The sequence below is a fragment of the Neolamprologus multifasciatus genome, chromosome 7 (assembly GCF_963576455.1).
Source record: "Neolamprologus multifasciatus chromosome 7, fNeoMul1.2, whole genome shotgun sequence".
Taxonomy (NCBI): Eukaryota; Metazoa; Chordata; class Actinopteri; order Cichliformes; family Cichlidae; genus Neolamprologus; species Neolamprologus multifasciatus.
Window position 1 is genome coordinate 35,609,616 of NC_140445.1, and position 17,306 is coordinate 35,626,921.

The following is a 17,306-nucleotide window of genomic DNA, read 5'->3' on the forward strand; positions in this document are numbered from 1 at the left end:
AATTCCTTAAAAATCAAGTTAGTTTAAGCTAATATTAAAGTTAATCATGTTTGTAAAAATTATGTCATTTTCTTTAAAATTACGACCCATTACGCTTCAAACGCAAGACAACGGTTGAGAACTACATAACCAACGAGGCTTTGCAACTCACTGATTTTCCCCGTTGCCCGGCAACGTAGCAACAGACTTTACGGAGCCATATCCAGAAGATAGGACTTTAAATTCACCTGGTGGCATTGTGTATTATCATATTCTAAAGTTTAACTTCCTTCATTTCAAGCTATAAATACCTTTGAATAATAGACTGTCTGTGTGTGTTTCACAGAGCAGGTAACAAACAGGAAATGTTGGGAGAAAACGGAGCTTTTGTTAGTGAACAGACTGAAAGCACACGGACATCTTCACATGAAGGTCAGGCAGTTTAATGCTATTTTCCCCCAAGTTTAATTAATAATTGGTTTTTTTTATGTCAGCTATTTTAATTTACTTTATAAAGGTCGACCTTTCCTCTTTTCCTTGGCTGTAGATTGTTACACTTGGAGTGGGTGTAAAATTGATACATAAATGTGATTAAGCACTAAAAAATGTGGCTGTCCCCTGTAGTTCCTAAGTTATGAGTGCTAAAATGCTGGAAAAATAAAGTTAATTAAATGGTACAAGTCACCAGTGACTAAAGACGGTTTTCACATCTTTCCTTCCTCGCAGAATGTGATACCAAGCACTCAGCAATGCAGCAGGAGGCTGGGAGCCAATCAAAAAAGCAACTCCCTGCAGACATGTACTACAAATATGAAGAGCTTCACTCCAGACCGTACATCACACCCGATTCTGAAATCCCAGAGAACCTCCTGCATCTCTCGTATCCTTTGCTGAAAAATATTTTTACACCTTCCATTATAAGAATAGTGCACATAGTTTATTTTGAGTAGTTTTTAACTTCAGCTTTTATGTATTCAATTCAATTAAGTTTTATTTATACAGCAGCAAATCACAACAACAGTTGCCTCAAGGCACTTTATATTGTAAGGTAAACACTCCACGATTTTATTTAAATATGTTATAAACACTACCTAACTCTATATCGTGCTGATGTTTGCAGCCATTATATGTTTAGCTTGTATTATATAAGTGTATGTGTAAGTATGAATGCTCAGTATAATATACTGTACATTTAAACATGCGTTGTGTATATTGTAAGTAATATATATTAGTAATATATAGTAATATATAGTATAGACTAAGCAGTAATATTGTTTAATACAGTAGCTTTATAGTGCCATTATCTTATGGTATGTGTCATATATTTTTCTGCTAATACTAATGCTTCTAAAGTAATAGTATGTATAAACAGTATGTGGGCCAGAGATATTAGTATATTTATACATTATTATAAAAAAGCAGTTGTCATTTTCATGGGACTTTTGCTAAAAAACATTTTTTTATAACACTGATGTGAATTTTAACTTTGATATCCTTAATTAATGATGCAATCAGTCACTCCTTTGGCTATGACTGTGGACGCAGGGCAAACCTGAAGCTGCTGGATGACAGAACTCTGATTTTTATAGCGGGGAACATGCTCGTCCTGCTCGATGTGAACACCAAGGAGCAGAGATACCTGCGCTCCTGCAGTGGAGGGGGAATCGGAGCAATCACGGTAAGGGGAAATTACTCATCATGCAAGTGAACTGTCCCACGGAATCTGCAATCTTTGTGACTGACAGCAGGCACATTGAGGAGTTAAATAATGCTACTGGGGATTTAAGCTTTAGTGGGAAATCTACGGCACAACTACATCGTAACCCCAAATTCCTCTGAAAGCCCTCGGTGTAACCCAGTATGCACCTCTCTAGAAATGTAACTACACATCATGTTGACTCAGCCCGCAACTAATATGATTGGCCTGTCTACTACCGCAAATTCCTCCTATGCATTTCCAGCAACGTTTCTGCTGTAGTTTTATAATTTAACAGTGCAGCTAGCATCAAATGTAAAACTCCAGGATAAATGCCAGCAACCTGGTCGGCTGCTTATGTGGGTTATATCGTAGGCACTCCAAAGATTTCCTGCAGAAGTGTACATTTATGCACCTACAGTTTTCAAGCAGAAATGATTAAGGTACACACAATTAATACCTCAATTGTTTTAATGCAGTATTTACAGGAAGATTTACAATCCCTTATTATAAAATACATTTGGTCCAGTTGCATAATTAATCACTTGATGACTGCATTTTCTCAGACATGTGTGTGTGTGTGTGGTTAAAGGCCCACCCTGGCAAAGAGTACTTTGTTGTAGCAGAGAAGGGAAAACAGCCCAACATCATAGTCTATGAATATCCTTCATTGGGACCTTACCGCATCCTCAGAGGTAAATCGGATTCATTTTGCAGTTATTATCTTAATGTTTTTTGATGCTCTTGATTTAACCTCTTAAGCCCCAACGCCCCCTGATACGGGGCCTAAAAGCAGGAGATCAGGTAGGCTTGGGGCTTAAGAGGTTAACCTGCATGTCTGTAGGTGGTACTGAGCGGGAGTACAGCTTTGTCGAGTTTAACCACAACGGAAGCATACTGGCCAGTGTGGGGAGTGAACCTGACTACACGCTGACGCTGTGGGACTGGAGGCAGGAGGAGGTGATACTTAGCTGCAAGGCCATTTCACAGGAGGTCTATCGAGTCAGCTTTTCCCCATATAACCCAGGAATCCTCACAACGTCTGGATTTGGGCACATCAAGTAAAGTCAAAGTATAGTCCTCTGAAAATGTTGCAAAAACAACTTTGAGTTAGTTTCTTGTTTTATGCAGAGGATATTGTGGTAAACTCTGGGGTCAGAATAACAAAAAATAACTCTGCAGTCATTTCTGACTGCAGAGTTGAGGTTTTTACCCTTTTGCAATATCGAATGATTTTGTTTTCTTTCTCTCTCTCTCTTAGGTTTTGGAAAATGGCAAACACATTCACAGGTCCTAAATTACAAGGACTTATAGGACATTTTGGGAAAACTGTATCAACTGATATTGAGGGCTACGTGGAACTTCCTGATGGAAAGGTCTGTACTCGAGAGCCAGAGGCTACCTCCAAGAGAGCCTCTTAAGTTCCCATTAATCCATTTAAATTGAAACTGGCCACACATCATCTAGTGAAGTCTCCAGATAAAAAGCAAGAATTTTACTTTTTTACAACTATAGTATTGATTACATGTGTAAATTAAAGTGAACAGGTGATTTGTTATTAACTGTAGATAAGAGGTAGATTGAATTATACAAGTGCATGAAATAAAGCTCTGTATGAAAGTATGGGTAAATGTAGCTTTTAGTCTAAAGTCCTTTGAGAGGTCAGTGACGCTCAGAAAGAAGTATTTACATACCACTCCATGTTTTAGTCAAGAGTATGGAGCCTCGCAAGGGACATTGGAGCAAAAAAATGAAGATGAACTTTTGCGAGATCGGCTCTGTACAAGAGAATTAATATTTCACTTCATCTTTTCCTTTTAGGTGTTGTCAGGAACAGATTGGGGCAATTTGCTGGTGTGGGATGGGAACACCATCAAGGTGGAGATTTGCCGTAATGATGGCCGGACCTGTCATGCAGGGACGGTCCAGCCGTTTTCCCTAGAAGATGGACAGCTGATGACGATTGGCTCTGATGGTGTTGTCAGGGTAAGATCCTTGCTACACCAATTACAACATTAAACCATAGAGTCCCCTTACTTTGCCAAAAACAAAAACATTTGACCTGTCAGAGCATGGCCATGTGTCCCCTGGGTGTGAACAGTAGTAACTGCCAGCAGATACTTCTTGTCCTTCAGCTTGTTCCACCAAGGCTACTGCCACTGCAAGTCAATTTGGTACAGCTAAAATTAATAATGAACTTTTTCTGAAGAAGGAGGAAATAATTATTCTTTTGGAAACTATGTTGGGGACTATTGCCCTAGTGAATTAAAATACATTATTGTTAATTATTAGTACTTTATTGGACAAGCATACATTTTTAAATTAAGGGCTAGAGTAGAAATATTGAGGCACTTTATCTTTCTCTTAAAGAAACTGGAATTTGTGTTGAGCGTGGATTTGAGTAGATGGATTTATTGAGATCATGTCAAGCAGTTATTTAAAAAAATGCTGACATTCTCTTTTAAGATAATCCTGGTGCTTACAGTACAACCAATTTTCTGTAATACTTTCACCATGACCATTTTTATCAATACCATTCTTTTTTTCTTTCTAGTTGTAAAATTGTATCAATGTGTGAATAGCAAAACTAAAATTTTCCCATCAGGTTTGGGACTTTGAGAGGATCAACACAGCTGACAGTAACAGCGACGGCAGTAGATTTGAGATGGAGCCCAATAATGAGCTGGTGGTCGGACGCAATGTGTGCCTCTCCTCTGTGGTGAGGGGGAGCTCCCTGCCTCACTCCTTCGTTTGGTTTGCCCAGGTCAGAAAAAAAGGTTTGCACTTGGAAACCATAACACATGATCCACACTCACCTCGGTCCTGATCACTCTCCTGTGTGAACTTGTAGGATTCTAATGGAGCCATCTGGAAACTGGACCTTTCATTCACCAACACAGTAAGTTTCCTGCATCTTTTGTTTCTATGGAGAAGCTATGTAAATGCAGCAATTTGTTTACTGGGGATTTGAATGAACAAGTAACAGTGCAGACATTTCTAAATGGATGGATTGTAACTGATAAAGACCAAAATGTTATATTCCCCGTTCTTCATAGGAACTTCATTAAACCACTGTGTGTCATAATACAGTATGCAGGTTCCGGCCTGTGTAATAAAGTCTTTTGTGTGCAGAGTCCTGATCCAGAGTGCCTGTTTTCGTTCCATGGTGGGATGATTCAAGGCCTGGACGTATCAAAGAAATCCCACCTGATGGCAACAACCACTCTGGACTGTGAGTCCATGTGTGCTTACATACCTGTACCATGCTCTCCTTTTCCATTGATTCAGTGCTAGTGGCCAATCAACCACTAGCAGTTCCATGCATTTTAAAAAAAAATGCTGTTACACTTAAACTGTCGCCACACCCCAAAGCTATTGGGCCCAGATTTGGAACCACTTTCATGTCAGTAGATATGAGAAAAATCATCAAAATCACACATGCCTGTTCTCAAGAGCTAATACTATAGATATATAGTTTATATAAATATACTATATATTTGAAAACACATACAAACTCTGTAAGAGCTTCTATTTTGTCCATGCCATCCAGGCTCTGTCAAAGTTTTTGACTTCCTGGCAAAACGAGAACTGACCACCAGACGCTTTAATCAGGGAGGAACTGCTCTATGCTGGGCTCCAGCTAAGGTGAGTGTGTCAGTGAAAACAGAATTCTTCTTCCAGTGTGACTCAAAAGGCTCAACAATGGCTCCGGTGTTGGCTTTAAGGTGAGCCAGAGTGGAGGTTTACTGGTGACCGGCTTTGAGAATGGAGTAGTACGCTTGCTGGAGCTGTACAACCCTCAGAGGCTGCAAACTATCACAGGACAGAGCCCCGAAGGAGATGCCAAGCTGCGCCTTAGACAGCCCTTCAAACCACATGATGCTGCTGTTACAGCTGTGGCATATGAACGAAATGGAGAGATCCTGGCCACAGGGGTAAGCGGTTTTCTAGTTTACTACTGTGGAAGCATATAATATGGAGTACCAGTAACAAGGCTTCTTCAGATAGGCTAAATCCATCTGCTACACAAAGCTAGGTTTTGTCAGCATTCATTGGCTTTGGCAAGAAGGAATTTCCACCCATTAAAAGTTCAGCTAGAGCTAAGTTAGCTAGAGGTGAAGTTTGTAAAGTTTCTGTAGACACTTTATCAGTTTAAGGTTAGTTTTGGTGTTTGTTGTATCTTTCTGATATCTCTTCTTATTCTGATCTTTCTCCTCAGAGTGCTGACTGCACTGTGTTCTTCTTCACTGTTGGAGAGAACTACAACCCCATCGGTTTTATCCACGTCCCTGGGCCGGTACAGGCGCTGGAGTGGTCACCGCATTCTCACGTAAGCTCAGTGTTTAATCATCGCTGCTGTGAATGTGAAGGGTCTCTGTGATAGATTTGCATAACGTTGTTTTTTGTACTTTTTTTATACAGAATGATAACAATCTGGTCATCCTGTGTCAGAGCGGTCATGTGGTTGAGGTGCACAGTCCTGATCTGGCAACTCAGAAACCAACCAACACCTTTCATCTGTCGGAGCTGCCCAGAAGATCCTTCAAGTTTAAAAGCATCAAGTCTCGAATCAAGGTCTGAAAGTGGTCTTTCTTGACTTTAGTCTGTTTGAATAAATAAATGCATTTTTGTCAGGTAAAAAAAGATCAACATTCACTTCTGCGAGTGTTCATATTTTGGCAGTACAGCTCTGTGCTGGGACCTCCTCGTTCTTCTATGACCCCCCCCCCAGTGAAAAACTGAAAAGGAATTAATAATTACAGATATGTCTGTGAAGGTTCTCAGTCATCCAGGTCATCGTAGTCTAAGGAGCTTGGAAAGAAAAGCGTCTGGACTTCTTTAAGTTGCCTAAAAACGTTTCATCCGAGAAGCTTCTTCAGTTCAGTTGCCGAACTGAAAAAGCTTCTCGGATGAGAGGTGAAACGTCTTTAGGCAACTTAAAGAAGTCCAGATGCTCCAAGTCAGCAATAGCTGAGCTGTGACAGAAGTGGGTGGTGAAGAGGCTTGCAGGTTCACAGTAACTGTGAGCACGTTAACCAGCTATAAAAGCTTAAGTATGTAAGTTTTACAACTTGGATGTGTAACCACTAACTTTATCTACCAAGACTGTGGCTAAGGTTAATTGTGCGGCCGCTGTTCTTAACTTTTATGGCTCCATTAACTGTGTTTTTGTACTCGGTGTTTCTTTATTTCCTGCCTTTTTACTCTGTTTAAAAGAACTGCTGCTCGAATATGAATGGAAACGTAATTTCAGATCAGATGTTTTGCATTTTAAATTCTGTGTTTCAGAGAGAGGAGGATATTGCAAGAAATAAAGCCATAAAGGAGAAGAAGAAGAAAGCGAAAGAAGAACAGTTAAAAGACACAACAAAGCTGGATGTAGAGCAAGAAGAAGAAAAAGAGGAGAAGGAAGAATTACCTCCTATCTATATCCCTGATCCACCAAGTCCTCTCTGCTGTGGCTTCTATTCACAGCCTGGACACTTCTGGCTCTCCATGGTATGCATACAAACACAAACACACACACACCCATAATGTGTCTGTTTCTTACAGTCATACAGGAATATGATACCAAGTTCCTTCACCCACAAAAGTAGAAAATAAACTAGACTACAACCTGCGTTTGCTGTCAGTGAGTAAAAACATGTAAAATCCACAGTTAAAAGGGTGAGGTACCAAATCTTTCCAAAAACAAACCATTGTGCAATATCAGATATAGTCCAAAAAACAAGAAGACTAGAAAACTCATCTCCACTTTCAAATATATTGTACACTCCGAGAGTCTTTAGTGTAATTGAATGCAATGGCCACACATTACAGTCACATTCATCAGCAAGCATCAGTCTAACTTTCTGCATCAGAAAGTTGCAACAAATGAAAAGCACTAAACTGAACGAGATGATGGGTCAATTCTACAACAGAGCTGGGCAGGTAATCGCATTTTGAATAACTTAATCAACAATGAGCAAAACAGGTTTATATTGATTTTATTACAATGCTGGCTCTGGCTAAAACCCTGCCTTGTCTAGAGATTCTGTTTAATCCTATGCAGGTATCTATTTATCAGTTACCAGCCATGCAGTTTTATAGAAAGGAGTTAATAATATCTGTTTAGCTCTGGAAGTTTATGAGATATAGGTAAATATCCTGAAGTGTGATTTGTTCTTCACGACTAACTGTTTTCTGTCTCTCTGAACCCTGTAGGGAGGCTTTGACTCAGGCTTCTTATATCACTGTAAGTTCTCTGAGAATCAAGACGAGGATTCTGAGCAGCGGCAGGATGAACCATTCAGCTTTCTGCCTGTAGATAACGCAGAGGATGACCCCATCTGTTCCATCACCTTCAGGTGGCCTGAGGAGAGACTAGCTTTTCTAAACTTTTGTGCAGCTGTTTACACTTTACATGTTTTGAATGAAAAGGGTGGTGATTGAAGTGCAATTCCTGGTGCGTTGTAGCTCCAACAGACAGCTGCTTCTCTGCGGCATGAACTCGGGGTCCATCAGGATTTATCCCCTGCAGCCTGGTGATCACAGCCTCACGTCCATGCAGGCTTACTGGACTCTCAGCATCCACGACAACCAGTATGGACACCTGCGACACATCCGCTGTAGCCACGACGACCTGTATGTGCTGACAGCGGGAGATGACGGGAACATCTTCTCCTTCAGCCTGCTTCCTCCAGAGGAGATGCAGCAAAGCCTACAGAGAAAGAGAGCCAAGATTCCTTCACCCAAGGTCGGTCACATTTTGATGGCTTATTGTCTTTAAACCAGTTATATAATAATCAGCTTGAGTTTGTAAGGGACTAAAATTGAGCTAGTTCATAAGTCTAACTCTAAAGGGGCAATTTATAGGCCTAAATGCTGAACTTGTGGTCACGTGTTCCCAAGTAAAACAGTTCAGTGGAAGACAGACACCCCCCCCCCCTCCCCCCCCACCAAAAAAAAAGGTTTAATAAAATTGTTTTATATATGTGAGTTTGTATCAATATCATCTTTTTTGCATGATTTAGATAACTCTTGGGAATGAGACTGAGGATATTAAAGATCCAGCAGCCTACAGGTGAGAATAAATAGCAAGTTTAGTTATAATTTCGTATCAATTAATAATTTCTTGCTCTGTATATCTACCATTTTCTCTTTTTGGGACTCTCATAAACTGTATATATATATACAGGTGAAACTCGAAAACTTGAATATCATGCAAAAGTTCATTTATTTCAGTAGTTCAACTCAAAAGGTAAAACCAATATATGATATAGACTCATGACTTACAGCTTACCCCAAATTCAAAATCTCAGAAAATTTGAATATTGTGAAAAGGTTCAATATTTTAGGCTCAAAGTGTCACACTGTAATAAGCTAATTATTCAAAACACCTGCATAAGGTTCCTGAGCCTTTACATGCTCTCTCAGTCTGGTTCATAGGAATCACAATCATGGGGAAGACTGCTGACCTGACAGTTGTGCATAAAACCATCATTGTCAGCCTCCATAAGGAGGGAAAACCTCAAAAGGTAATTGCAGAAGAAGTTGGATGTGCCCAAAGTGCTGTATCAAAGCACATTAATAGAAAGTTATGTGGAAGGGAAAGGTATGGAAGAAAAAGGGCTAAATGAAAAAAAAAGAACTGGTCTGTTGCTCAGTGGTCAAAGGTCCTCTTTTCTGATTTGAGCAAATGTTGCATCTCATTTGGAAACCAAGTTCCCAGAGTCTGGAGGAAGAATGGAGAGGCACACAATCTAAGATGCTTGAAGTCCAGTGTGAAGTTTCCACAGTCTGTGTTGATTTGGGGAGCCATGTCATGCTGGTGTTGGTCTACTGTGCTTTATTAAGTCCAGAGTCAACGCAGCCATCTACCAGGACATTTTGGAGCACTCCATGCTTCCTTCCGCAGACAAGCTTTATGGAAATGCTGACTTTGTTTTCCTGCAGGACCTGGGACCTGCCAACACTACCAAAAGTACCCAAAACCTGGTTCAATGACCATGGGATTACTGTGCTTGAGTGGCCAGCAAACTCACCTGACCTGAACCCCATAGAGAATTTATGGGGCATTGCCAAGAGAAAGATGAGTGACACGAGACCAAAACAATGCAGAAGAGCTGAAGGCCGCTATTGAAGCAATTATAAAAAATAAAGGCTTCAAATATCTTGCTTTTCATGTAATGAGTATATATAATATATTAGTTTGACCTTTTAAGTTGAATCAGTGAAATAAATTAACTTTTGCATAATATTCAAATTCAGTTTCACCTGTATATGATGAACATAGATCACCCGATCTGAAACACGAAGATACCTTAACCCTGCATTATTTCTAATGGCCAGTAGAAGGAGACTCCTGTTTCACAAAGACATAGAAAGAAAATAACCTTACAACCATCACATCTGTGACCTAAGTAAACATTTTCCTGATGAGTTAATGGTCTCAGTCACTACTTTTAAGTCTTATTAATGCATTATGTTTATTTTGGACATCAGAGTTACACATACTTTACAGGGTTGACAAGAAGGCAGAATATGAGCGTGCAGGGTTCCTCGGTTTCATAGCTCATGACATCATGTTATAAACTGCCAAAGTAGGGGTGGTGAAAGCTTGACTCTTCACAATGAAACTTTGCTGTGGCTCATGAAAAATATCAAGTTTTCTCTCTTCTAACTTTCTAATGTCTCCTTGTTCCAGCTTAGAGATGGCTAAGCAAAAGCTGCAAAATGACCAACTGCAAAAGGAGGCTGAGCTAAAGGTTTCTGAAAAGCAGAAGAACCTGAGTGAACTCCAGAAGAAATTTAAGAAAGTGCTGAATGACAACCAGAATCTGTCGGAGCACATTCGCCTGAAACCAGAGGTACAAATGCAAATCTGGGATGTGTATGTGTGCACTATCCCTGAGTTGGGAAATTCAGCTGCCTTGCCACTGAAACTGAGATTCAATGAGATCTGAAAAATAATCTGATCTGGAATGTTTTACTAAGGGATAGACACAGTAAATTGTTGTTAGATGTATGTGTTGGTGTGTGTCTGTAGGAGCTGCAGCTGGACCAGCGATGTTACAAACAGGCAGAGAGGCTAAAAGCCCAGCGTGTGATGGAGGTCAGGAAGCAGCTAGCCTGGGAGCAGGAGCGCTGCAGCATAGCACTCAAAAAACTACAGGACTGGTACATGCAAGTTTTTATTATACAACTATTTATATTATTCACAAATCAAAAAAATAGTAATTTGTCTTAAAAAGAGCCTTTTTGGTGTGAAACAAACTGTTAGCTCCTCTCCTTCTAAGGTTAGCCTCCCTTTCAGCCAGCTTTGTTCTGATTCTGACTGCCTGCCCCTCAAACAGAAAGCTTGAACAGTTGGTGGGACAAAGCTGTGTTCCTGACCTGACCACTGACCTGCACAGACTTCATTACTTGAAACTTTGGCCAAGTGAAATATGAGCGTGTATCTTTAGAATAGTGTATGTAGCCAACTGACAAACACCTATGCTTGATGTCAGGTTCAGGAACTCTCTTGGTGGAAAAATAGTCATTGTGGTTGCCACCCAGACCAGCCACAGAGTCTCCACTTACCATTTACCGGAGCCTGCCGAGCTTTCAGCTCAGGTCAGGCATCGGAGCACAACCAGAGAGCCTGTTGGACACAGAGATGCTGCACTAGATTGTAGGAAAGTCAGAGCAGAGACTGCAAAAGGCAGCACCAAAATTGACGGTAAGAAAGTGATTGTGTCTTTGTTTTACACATCAAAGATATATCTTGACCTGCATTGTCACCTGTGTGCATCTAGAGGAGGAGGTGTTATGCCACCCAGTGATTCGTACAGCAAAGATCAAGCTGGGAGATCGTCAGGAAGAGAGACTTCGAAAGGCTGCAGAGAAAGCTGAGCAAGCTCGAGCCAAAATAGAAAAGAAGAAGCAGGAATGGGCACAAATGTGAGTGACTGTAGTGTCAGGTTAACCCACTAAGGAGTAGCTGGGGCTTAAATGATTACTATGACGCTGGTTCAAAAATGTGTTCGGATTTTTGGTGTCTCAGTTACGCAGAGAAACCAAGTGAGGACTATGAAGATCCGAAGGACGTGGAAGCCATCTGTGAAGCCAAAGAGAACATCGGGGACTACATCGGGGTGAAACACCGGCGGGTGAATGCGGAGATGAAGAGAGAAGAACTGATTTCTTTGGAGGAAAATGTACAAACTCACACTAATACCCAGATGTTCACATCTGCTTTAAATATACTTTGTGCTATCTATTTCACACCTACGTGCAGGCATATAATTATGGTCCTTAAATGTCATTATTAAATTATCTGGATAATCTAATGACTCACTCCATCATCACTAGATGCATGAAAAGCAGAGTGAGGTGAACAGACAGATCGTGGCATTGCGGGACTCCAAACTTCGTCTGGTGTCTTGGTTACGTGCTCGGGCTCAGCGGCTGCAGAAGGTCCAGCAGCGCCTGGCGGTTCATCTCCGCCGGCCTCCACCCATCCTGCCCAACATGTTAACAGAGGAAGTGCCAGAGGAGAAGCTGCGGTACAGCCACTCCATCTTGGAGCGATACCGGTCACTGAGGGAGCAGAGGTACAGAGGATGGCTGTTCTTTGAAAACCAAAAATTTAAATGGTTTCAGTTGGTTTGCTTGACATTGTTGCTACAATGACATGAAAAACATTAGAAAACAAAAACTGTAGATTTGTTTTGTTTTGTTTTTAAAAAGGTTTAGAGATTTGGAGCAGGAGGGAGCAGCGAGTTTGTTGGAGCAGCTGGAGAAAGAAATGGAGGCGGATAAAAAGGAAGAAGAGCAGAGGAGAGATGTAGAAGAAACTCCCAGATTGTGTGTTTCATCTGTAACCAGAGAAGAAGAGGAGACACCAGTGGACGAAGGATCTGAACTGAGCGAGCTGGAGGAGGAGCTTCAGAAGGAGGAGGAGATCAGACTGCTGTATGAGCAGAACACTCTGCTGGAGGAGGTCATTGTCATTAATTTGATTTTTAACTGAATAAAAGGCCAACTAGTTGGAATGTCTTCTCGATAATAACTGATGTGGGGATGGATTTTATCCTCAGATGGAGACTGCGGTTTGTCAGTTTGACGCGGAGCTGCTGCTGCTGTGTCAACAGAAGCTGCATCTGGACTGGCGGCTGAAGCTGGCTGACCTCCGCCTGGTGACGCTCTTTCAGGAGATGCTGCTCCTCAAACAATTTCAGAGGAGAGAGGGAGGCTTACATGGGAAGCTCAACACCTGCATTACGGAGGAGAACAGCATCACAGTAGGTGGATTGAATTAGCCTGGAGTTGGTGTTTTTATTTAATAATACGCTTTAGTAATCGGCTTAAAAGGATATAGCAGCGTTCTTATGTTTTAGCTCACCTTTGCACATCCACATGCATCGTTATTTTGAATGGACAGTTTAGGGATAAAACAGAGTGGCTCATTTGGCGACGAGCAGGGGAGAGATGTTGGGCTTATTGAAAGGTAGATGTTAAAGATGGAGAAAGAGAAAGAGGAGGTTTTTAGTGTCAGAGGGCATGCAGGTGACTGTCATAACAGGAAGACGTGGAAGCAAGTGGTTTGTTTGTTTAGGGTCGGCACAATTGTCAGCTTTTAGAAAGCTTGTCACTTGCATTCATCAGTAGTTGTTGTACTCTTGGTGCTTCTGGTGGCTTCATACATTGCTATTTTACAGTGACATTCCTTATTTTTTTTCTCTGTTCAAATTTTTTTCTGCTGCTAAATGTGCTTTAAAATAACACTGACTTACTTTAAATTGATAAAAAAGACTTGAAAACAGACCTGAAGCATGAAGATTTTATTAAACAGGAAATATTTCTTGCCATGCAGTCATGCAAGTCTGCACTGGCTCAGATTTGTGACTCAAATTTGCAATTCATTTTTTCACACATAACTACAATAACTGTGTAGTGTTTGCTGCCAAACACTGGTGGCCTGGAAATCATTGTTTGCCAAAAAACTGTGTAAGCACAACACTGGGCCTGCAGTTATTGTAGTCCTCACACTTCCTTCCTCTGATCACTCACAGTCAAAGCTGGGAGAGTGCAATGAACAGCTGGAGATGAAGAGGAGAGACATAGCCAAGCTGCAGGAGAGGGAGAAGGCTCTGACCACTGCCTTCCAGGCTTCGCTCGGGGAAAACAATAAGTATGAAGAGTTTCTGACCAAAGTCTTCAAGAAGAAGATCAAACGTGTGAAGAAGAAGGAGCAGACGGGAAATGAAGGTGAGGGAAAGTAACACAGTGTGTGTAACGATGTGTGCATCAGTACTTTATGATCACAGTGTGTGTTTGTAGAAGAAGAGGACAGTGAGGGAGACTCTGAAGAAAACGATGACTGGGATGATGATTATGACAGTGAAGAAGGAGGAGCTGCTGTGAATGACAGTATTTGCCCTGAAGGTCAGTAAAGTGGTGAAAAACATTCATCTCCTTTAATTTTTTAACAGTGAAAACTTTTCTGTTGTTCCAGCAGGAGCACAGAAACGTTTCAGTACTTTGAAACGCACCATTAAAGACATATTTCAGGTCATTTCATTTTTTTGCCTGAAAATAGGTCTCTTTAATTTGACTTTAAGCATAAGTCTGTGTTTGTGTGTCTCAGGCTGTGAACCTGAGCTGTTTGAGAACACACTGCAGCTGCGTGAACGTCGACTGGACCTGGAGGAACTGTTAACAGAGGAGAAAAAGAGCGCCGAAGCTCTGAAGAAGGAGAACGACAACCTCGCAAAAAAGGTCAAACTCATCGGTTTTCATCACTGTTGGGCTTTTTGTACCTTCCTCTTGTTATCACTCGTGTGTTTTGCACTCATGTTATTGTGCTTGTGTTTTTGCGTGGATTTGATCTGCTCTGCAGGAGAAATCGGTGAAGAGCAGCCGGGCTGCACTAGAAGACGACTTGGATTTAATCAACAGGGAGAAACTGCAGAAAATCAGTGAACTGGATGTTGTGGTTCCTCTGAGATTGCACCAGGTAAATGGGATGTCATGCTGGATATTCTCTGGTGACAAAACTGCTTCAAGCAAGTCATAACAACACATAACAGATGGTTAATAGTGCACTTAGTACAACCAGCTCAGTCTCTACAAAAACAATTGATTAGTCCATTTCACCAAATATCCAAGCTTTTACAAAATCTATACAAATCCAAATTATAAATTTTAAAAGAATATTGCAGAAAATATCCCCACAAGCTTGTGGGGATAGGTTAATTGGATAATCCAAATTGCCACTAGGCGTGAATGTGCGAGTGAATGTGAGTGCAAATGATTGTCTGTCCCTGTGTGTTAGCCCTGCGACAGACTGGCGACCTGTCCAGGGTGTACCCCGCCTCTCGCCCTATGACAGCTGGGATAGGCTCCAGCGCCCCTCGCGACCCTGAAAAGGATAAGCGGAAGTGAATGGATGGATGGATGGATGGATATTGCAGAAAATAAAAGGTTTTTCTCAGAATGGGCATTTGGACCGTGGCGATCACACAATATCCACAAAATTTAATAGCCATTAAAAAAACATTCTGTGTACATGGGTTTTTTTGTCCTCGTAGAGTTATTGAGTTGCACAGATGTTTAAGTCTTTAAATAAAGTGAATAAAACAAAAATTCAAATGAAGAAACAAAGTAGAAGAACACTCTTTTGCATGCGTGATTTTATTGATCTTTATTGATCCAAAGCCAAACAGGATTAAAACAAAACATTTTCTTGGATTTTACAGATTTTTATTATGAATATTCACCATAATAGACTTCCATGCAATACTTGTGATGTTTTATTTAAAATAAATGGTTACAGTGCAGTTTAGTGTATATTACAGAAGTTCTTAAACTTTTTCTTTTTGTTTTCTCCTTCCTTCCACTTTCACTCTGTGTCTTCCAGATTGAGTATGTTGTTAATGGCTCAGTGCCGTCAGATCTGAGCGAGGCGTTGGTGCTGGACAAGAGTGAGCTGGACAGGCTGAAGGGGCGCATCCAGCAGCTGCAGGGGGAAAAGCTCCATCAGAAAGATCTGCACCGTCAAGCTCGCCAGCAGCACACCAAGCTCATCCACGACCGCAGAAACATGGCTGCCACGATCCAGAGTAAGAGTCTCTGACATGGAAGAGCTGAAGTGTAAAGATATACGAGAAGTTCACAGGTCACATGTAGACATTAGCTTTAAAAGAAAACACACATACAGATGAAAACAAATACAGATTTGTGTTGCAGGATTTGCCACATGGCTTCAAGAAAACATTCCTGTGACTTTCTTCATGCGTAGATTTGATCATGTGTTTGTTGATCTGTTGGGTTCCTGCTTGTATCTTGGTGCAGCACTGGAGCAGCAATGCAACGAGTTGATGAGAACAAAGTTTGGGAGGCTCGTGGATTTGGAAGCTTTGCAGATGCTGTCGGGGAACAGGAGGCTGGAGGAGCTGAAGCAGGAAAAACTCCTCAAAGAAGCCGCATATGCCAAGGAGATCAGACAGTGGGATGTATGCTTGTCTGTGTGTGTGCGAGATGTCTACATCTGTGCTGTTTTGATCATTTGCAAAGTGAACATTTTAAAACCACTTCGGGTTAAGTTTTTTTAATCTTCTACTTGGGGTGTGTGTGTGTTCAGGCTAAGGTAGAAGAGGCACGTCAAGCTGTGATGGAGGTGACCACGTGTAATACGGAGCATCTCCGCAGTGCAACGAGTCTGAATGAACAGAAGAAGGAGCTACAGCTTAAACTCAGCACCAGCCAAAAGAAAATGGTGAACAATGTGCAAGGCTGATGAGCCTGGGATCCACGGTGTCACACACACATATATAAATAAATAATGCAGTCACCTGGTGTACAGTTTATTTTAATAGTGTTGTTTAACATAAATACTTTTAATATGTTAATATTTCCTTTTTGTTCCGGATAAAAAGTGAATCCTGCTATAATTATGCACTTCTGCTTTTCTCATTCAGATCCAGAGACTTGTACAAAATATACAAAATATTTGTTGCTATCATGTGTTACTTTGCCTATATACTCTATAATCTATATATGTGTGAATGTATCCAGGGCAGACAACAGTTCCAGGACTACAGGAGATGCACAGACCAGGAGGCTATCCAGAATCTCCAAGACCTGGTGATAAAACAGTCTCAGCAAGCTGAAGCCCTCAGGAGAGAGATCCACCTCCTGTCGTGCAAAGGGGGTCACATGTTGCCCCCTGATCAGACCAGACTGCCACCACTTTCCCCCTTGCGCACCCCCATAGGCAGCATCAACACTGGAAAATAAAGAATGTCCACATAGCACAGCTGAACAGAGTACGAAATATACATGCACCCATTTATATCATGAACACTTTGCACACCAATAAGGCTTAATAATCATGGACTGTTGCTTTTCAGTGACCCTCATCACCTTTTCTCTTCTGCTCTTCTGCTATTAACACACCTAAAGAAACATTAAATGAATAAGCACCCAGCACAGGGACACTTATTTAATGAGATATGATTAGAAACATAAATGAAGTTATGAAATATGTAGTATTTCTGTATTTTGACCCCACAAATTACAACACTACAACCAGATGAATAGAATCAACTTTTTGGAACTTCCTTACCTGCATGTTTGAGCATGCATCAAAACTTCCCACAAATTA

The 17,306-nt window shown here is 41.1% G+C and overlaps 1 protein-coding gene across 2 annotated transcripts; it reads left to right on the plus strand.

The window, feature by feature from the left end:
- The first annotated feature begins 199 nt into the window (after positions 1-199).
- Positions 200-16,958, plus strand: cfap44 (cilia and flagella associated protein 44). Of its 2 annotated transcripts, none has more exons than XM_085166083.1 (34): positions 200-411; positions 706-859; positions 1,495-1,657; positions 2,268-2,370; positions 2,520-2,736; positions 2,937-3,051; positions 3,497-3,661; positions 4,281-4,439; positions 4,527-4,574; positions 4,808-4,907; positions 5,226-5,320; positions 5,401-5,610; positions 5,895-6,005; positions 6,098-6,250; positions 6,965-7,174; positions 7,880-8,022; positions 8,132-8,411; positions 8,689-8,738; positions 10,362-10,524; positions 10,704-10,834; positions 11,167-11,378; positions 11,455-11,599; positions 11,703-11,856; positions 12,011-12,252; positions 12,389-12,641; positions 12,739-12,942; positions 13,714-13,909; positions 13,985-14,086; positions 14,289-14,419; positions 14,541-14,657; positions 15,561-15,762; positions 15,995-16,155; positions 16,284-16,418; positions 16,718-16,958. In XM_085166083.1, exons 1-34 carry the CDS (start codon positions 345-347, stop codon positions 16,937-16,939), a joined length of 5,313 nt encoding a protein of 1,770 aa, XP_085022209.1. In that variant the 5' UTR covers positions 200-344; the 3' UTR covers positions 16,940-16,958. The 2 variants fall into 2 exon arrangements, with proteins under 2 accessions (XP_085022209.1, XP_085022208.1); XM_085166082.1 differs by having other exon boundaries at positions 201-411; positions 13,982-14,086.
- Positions 16,959-17,306: the final 348 nt, after the last annotated feature.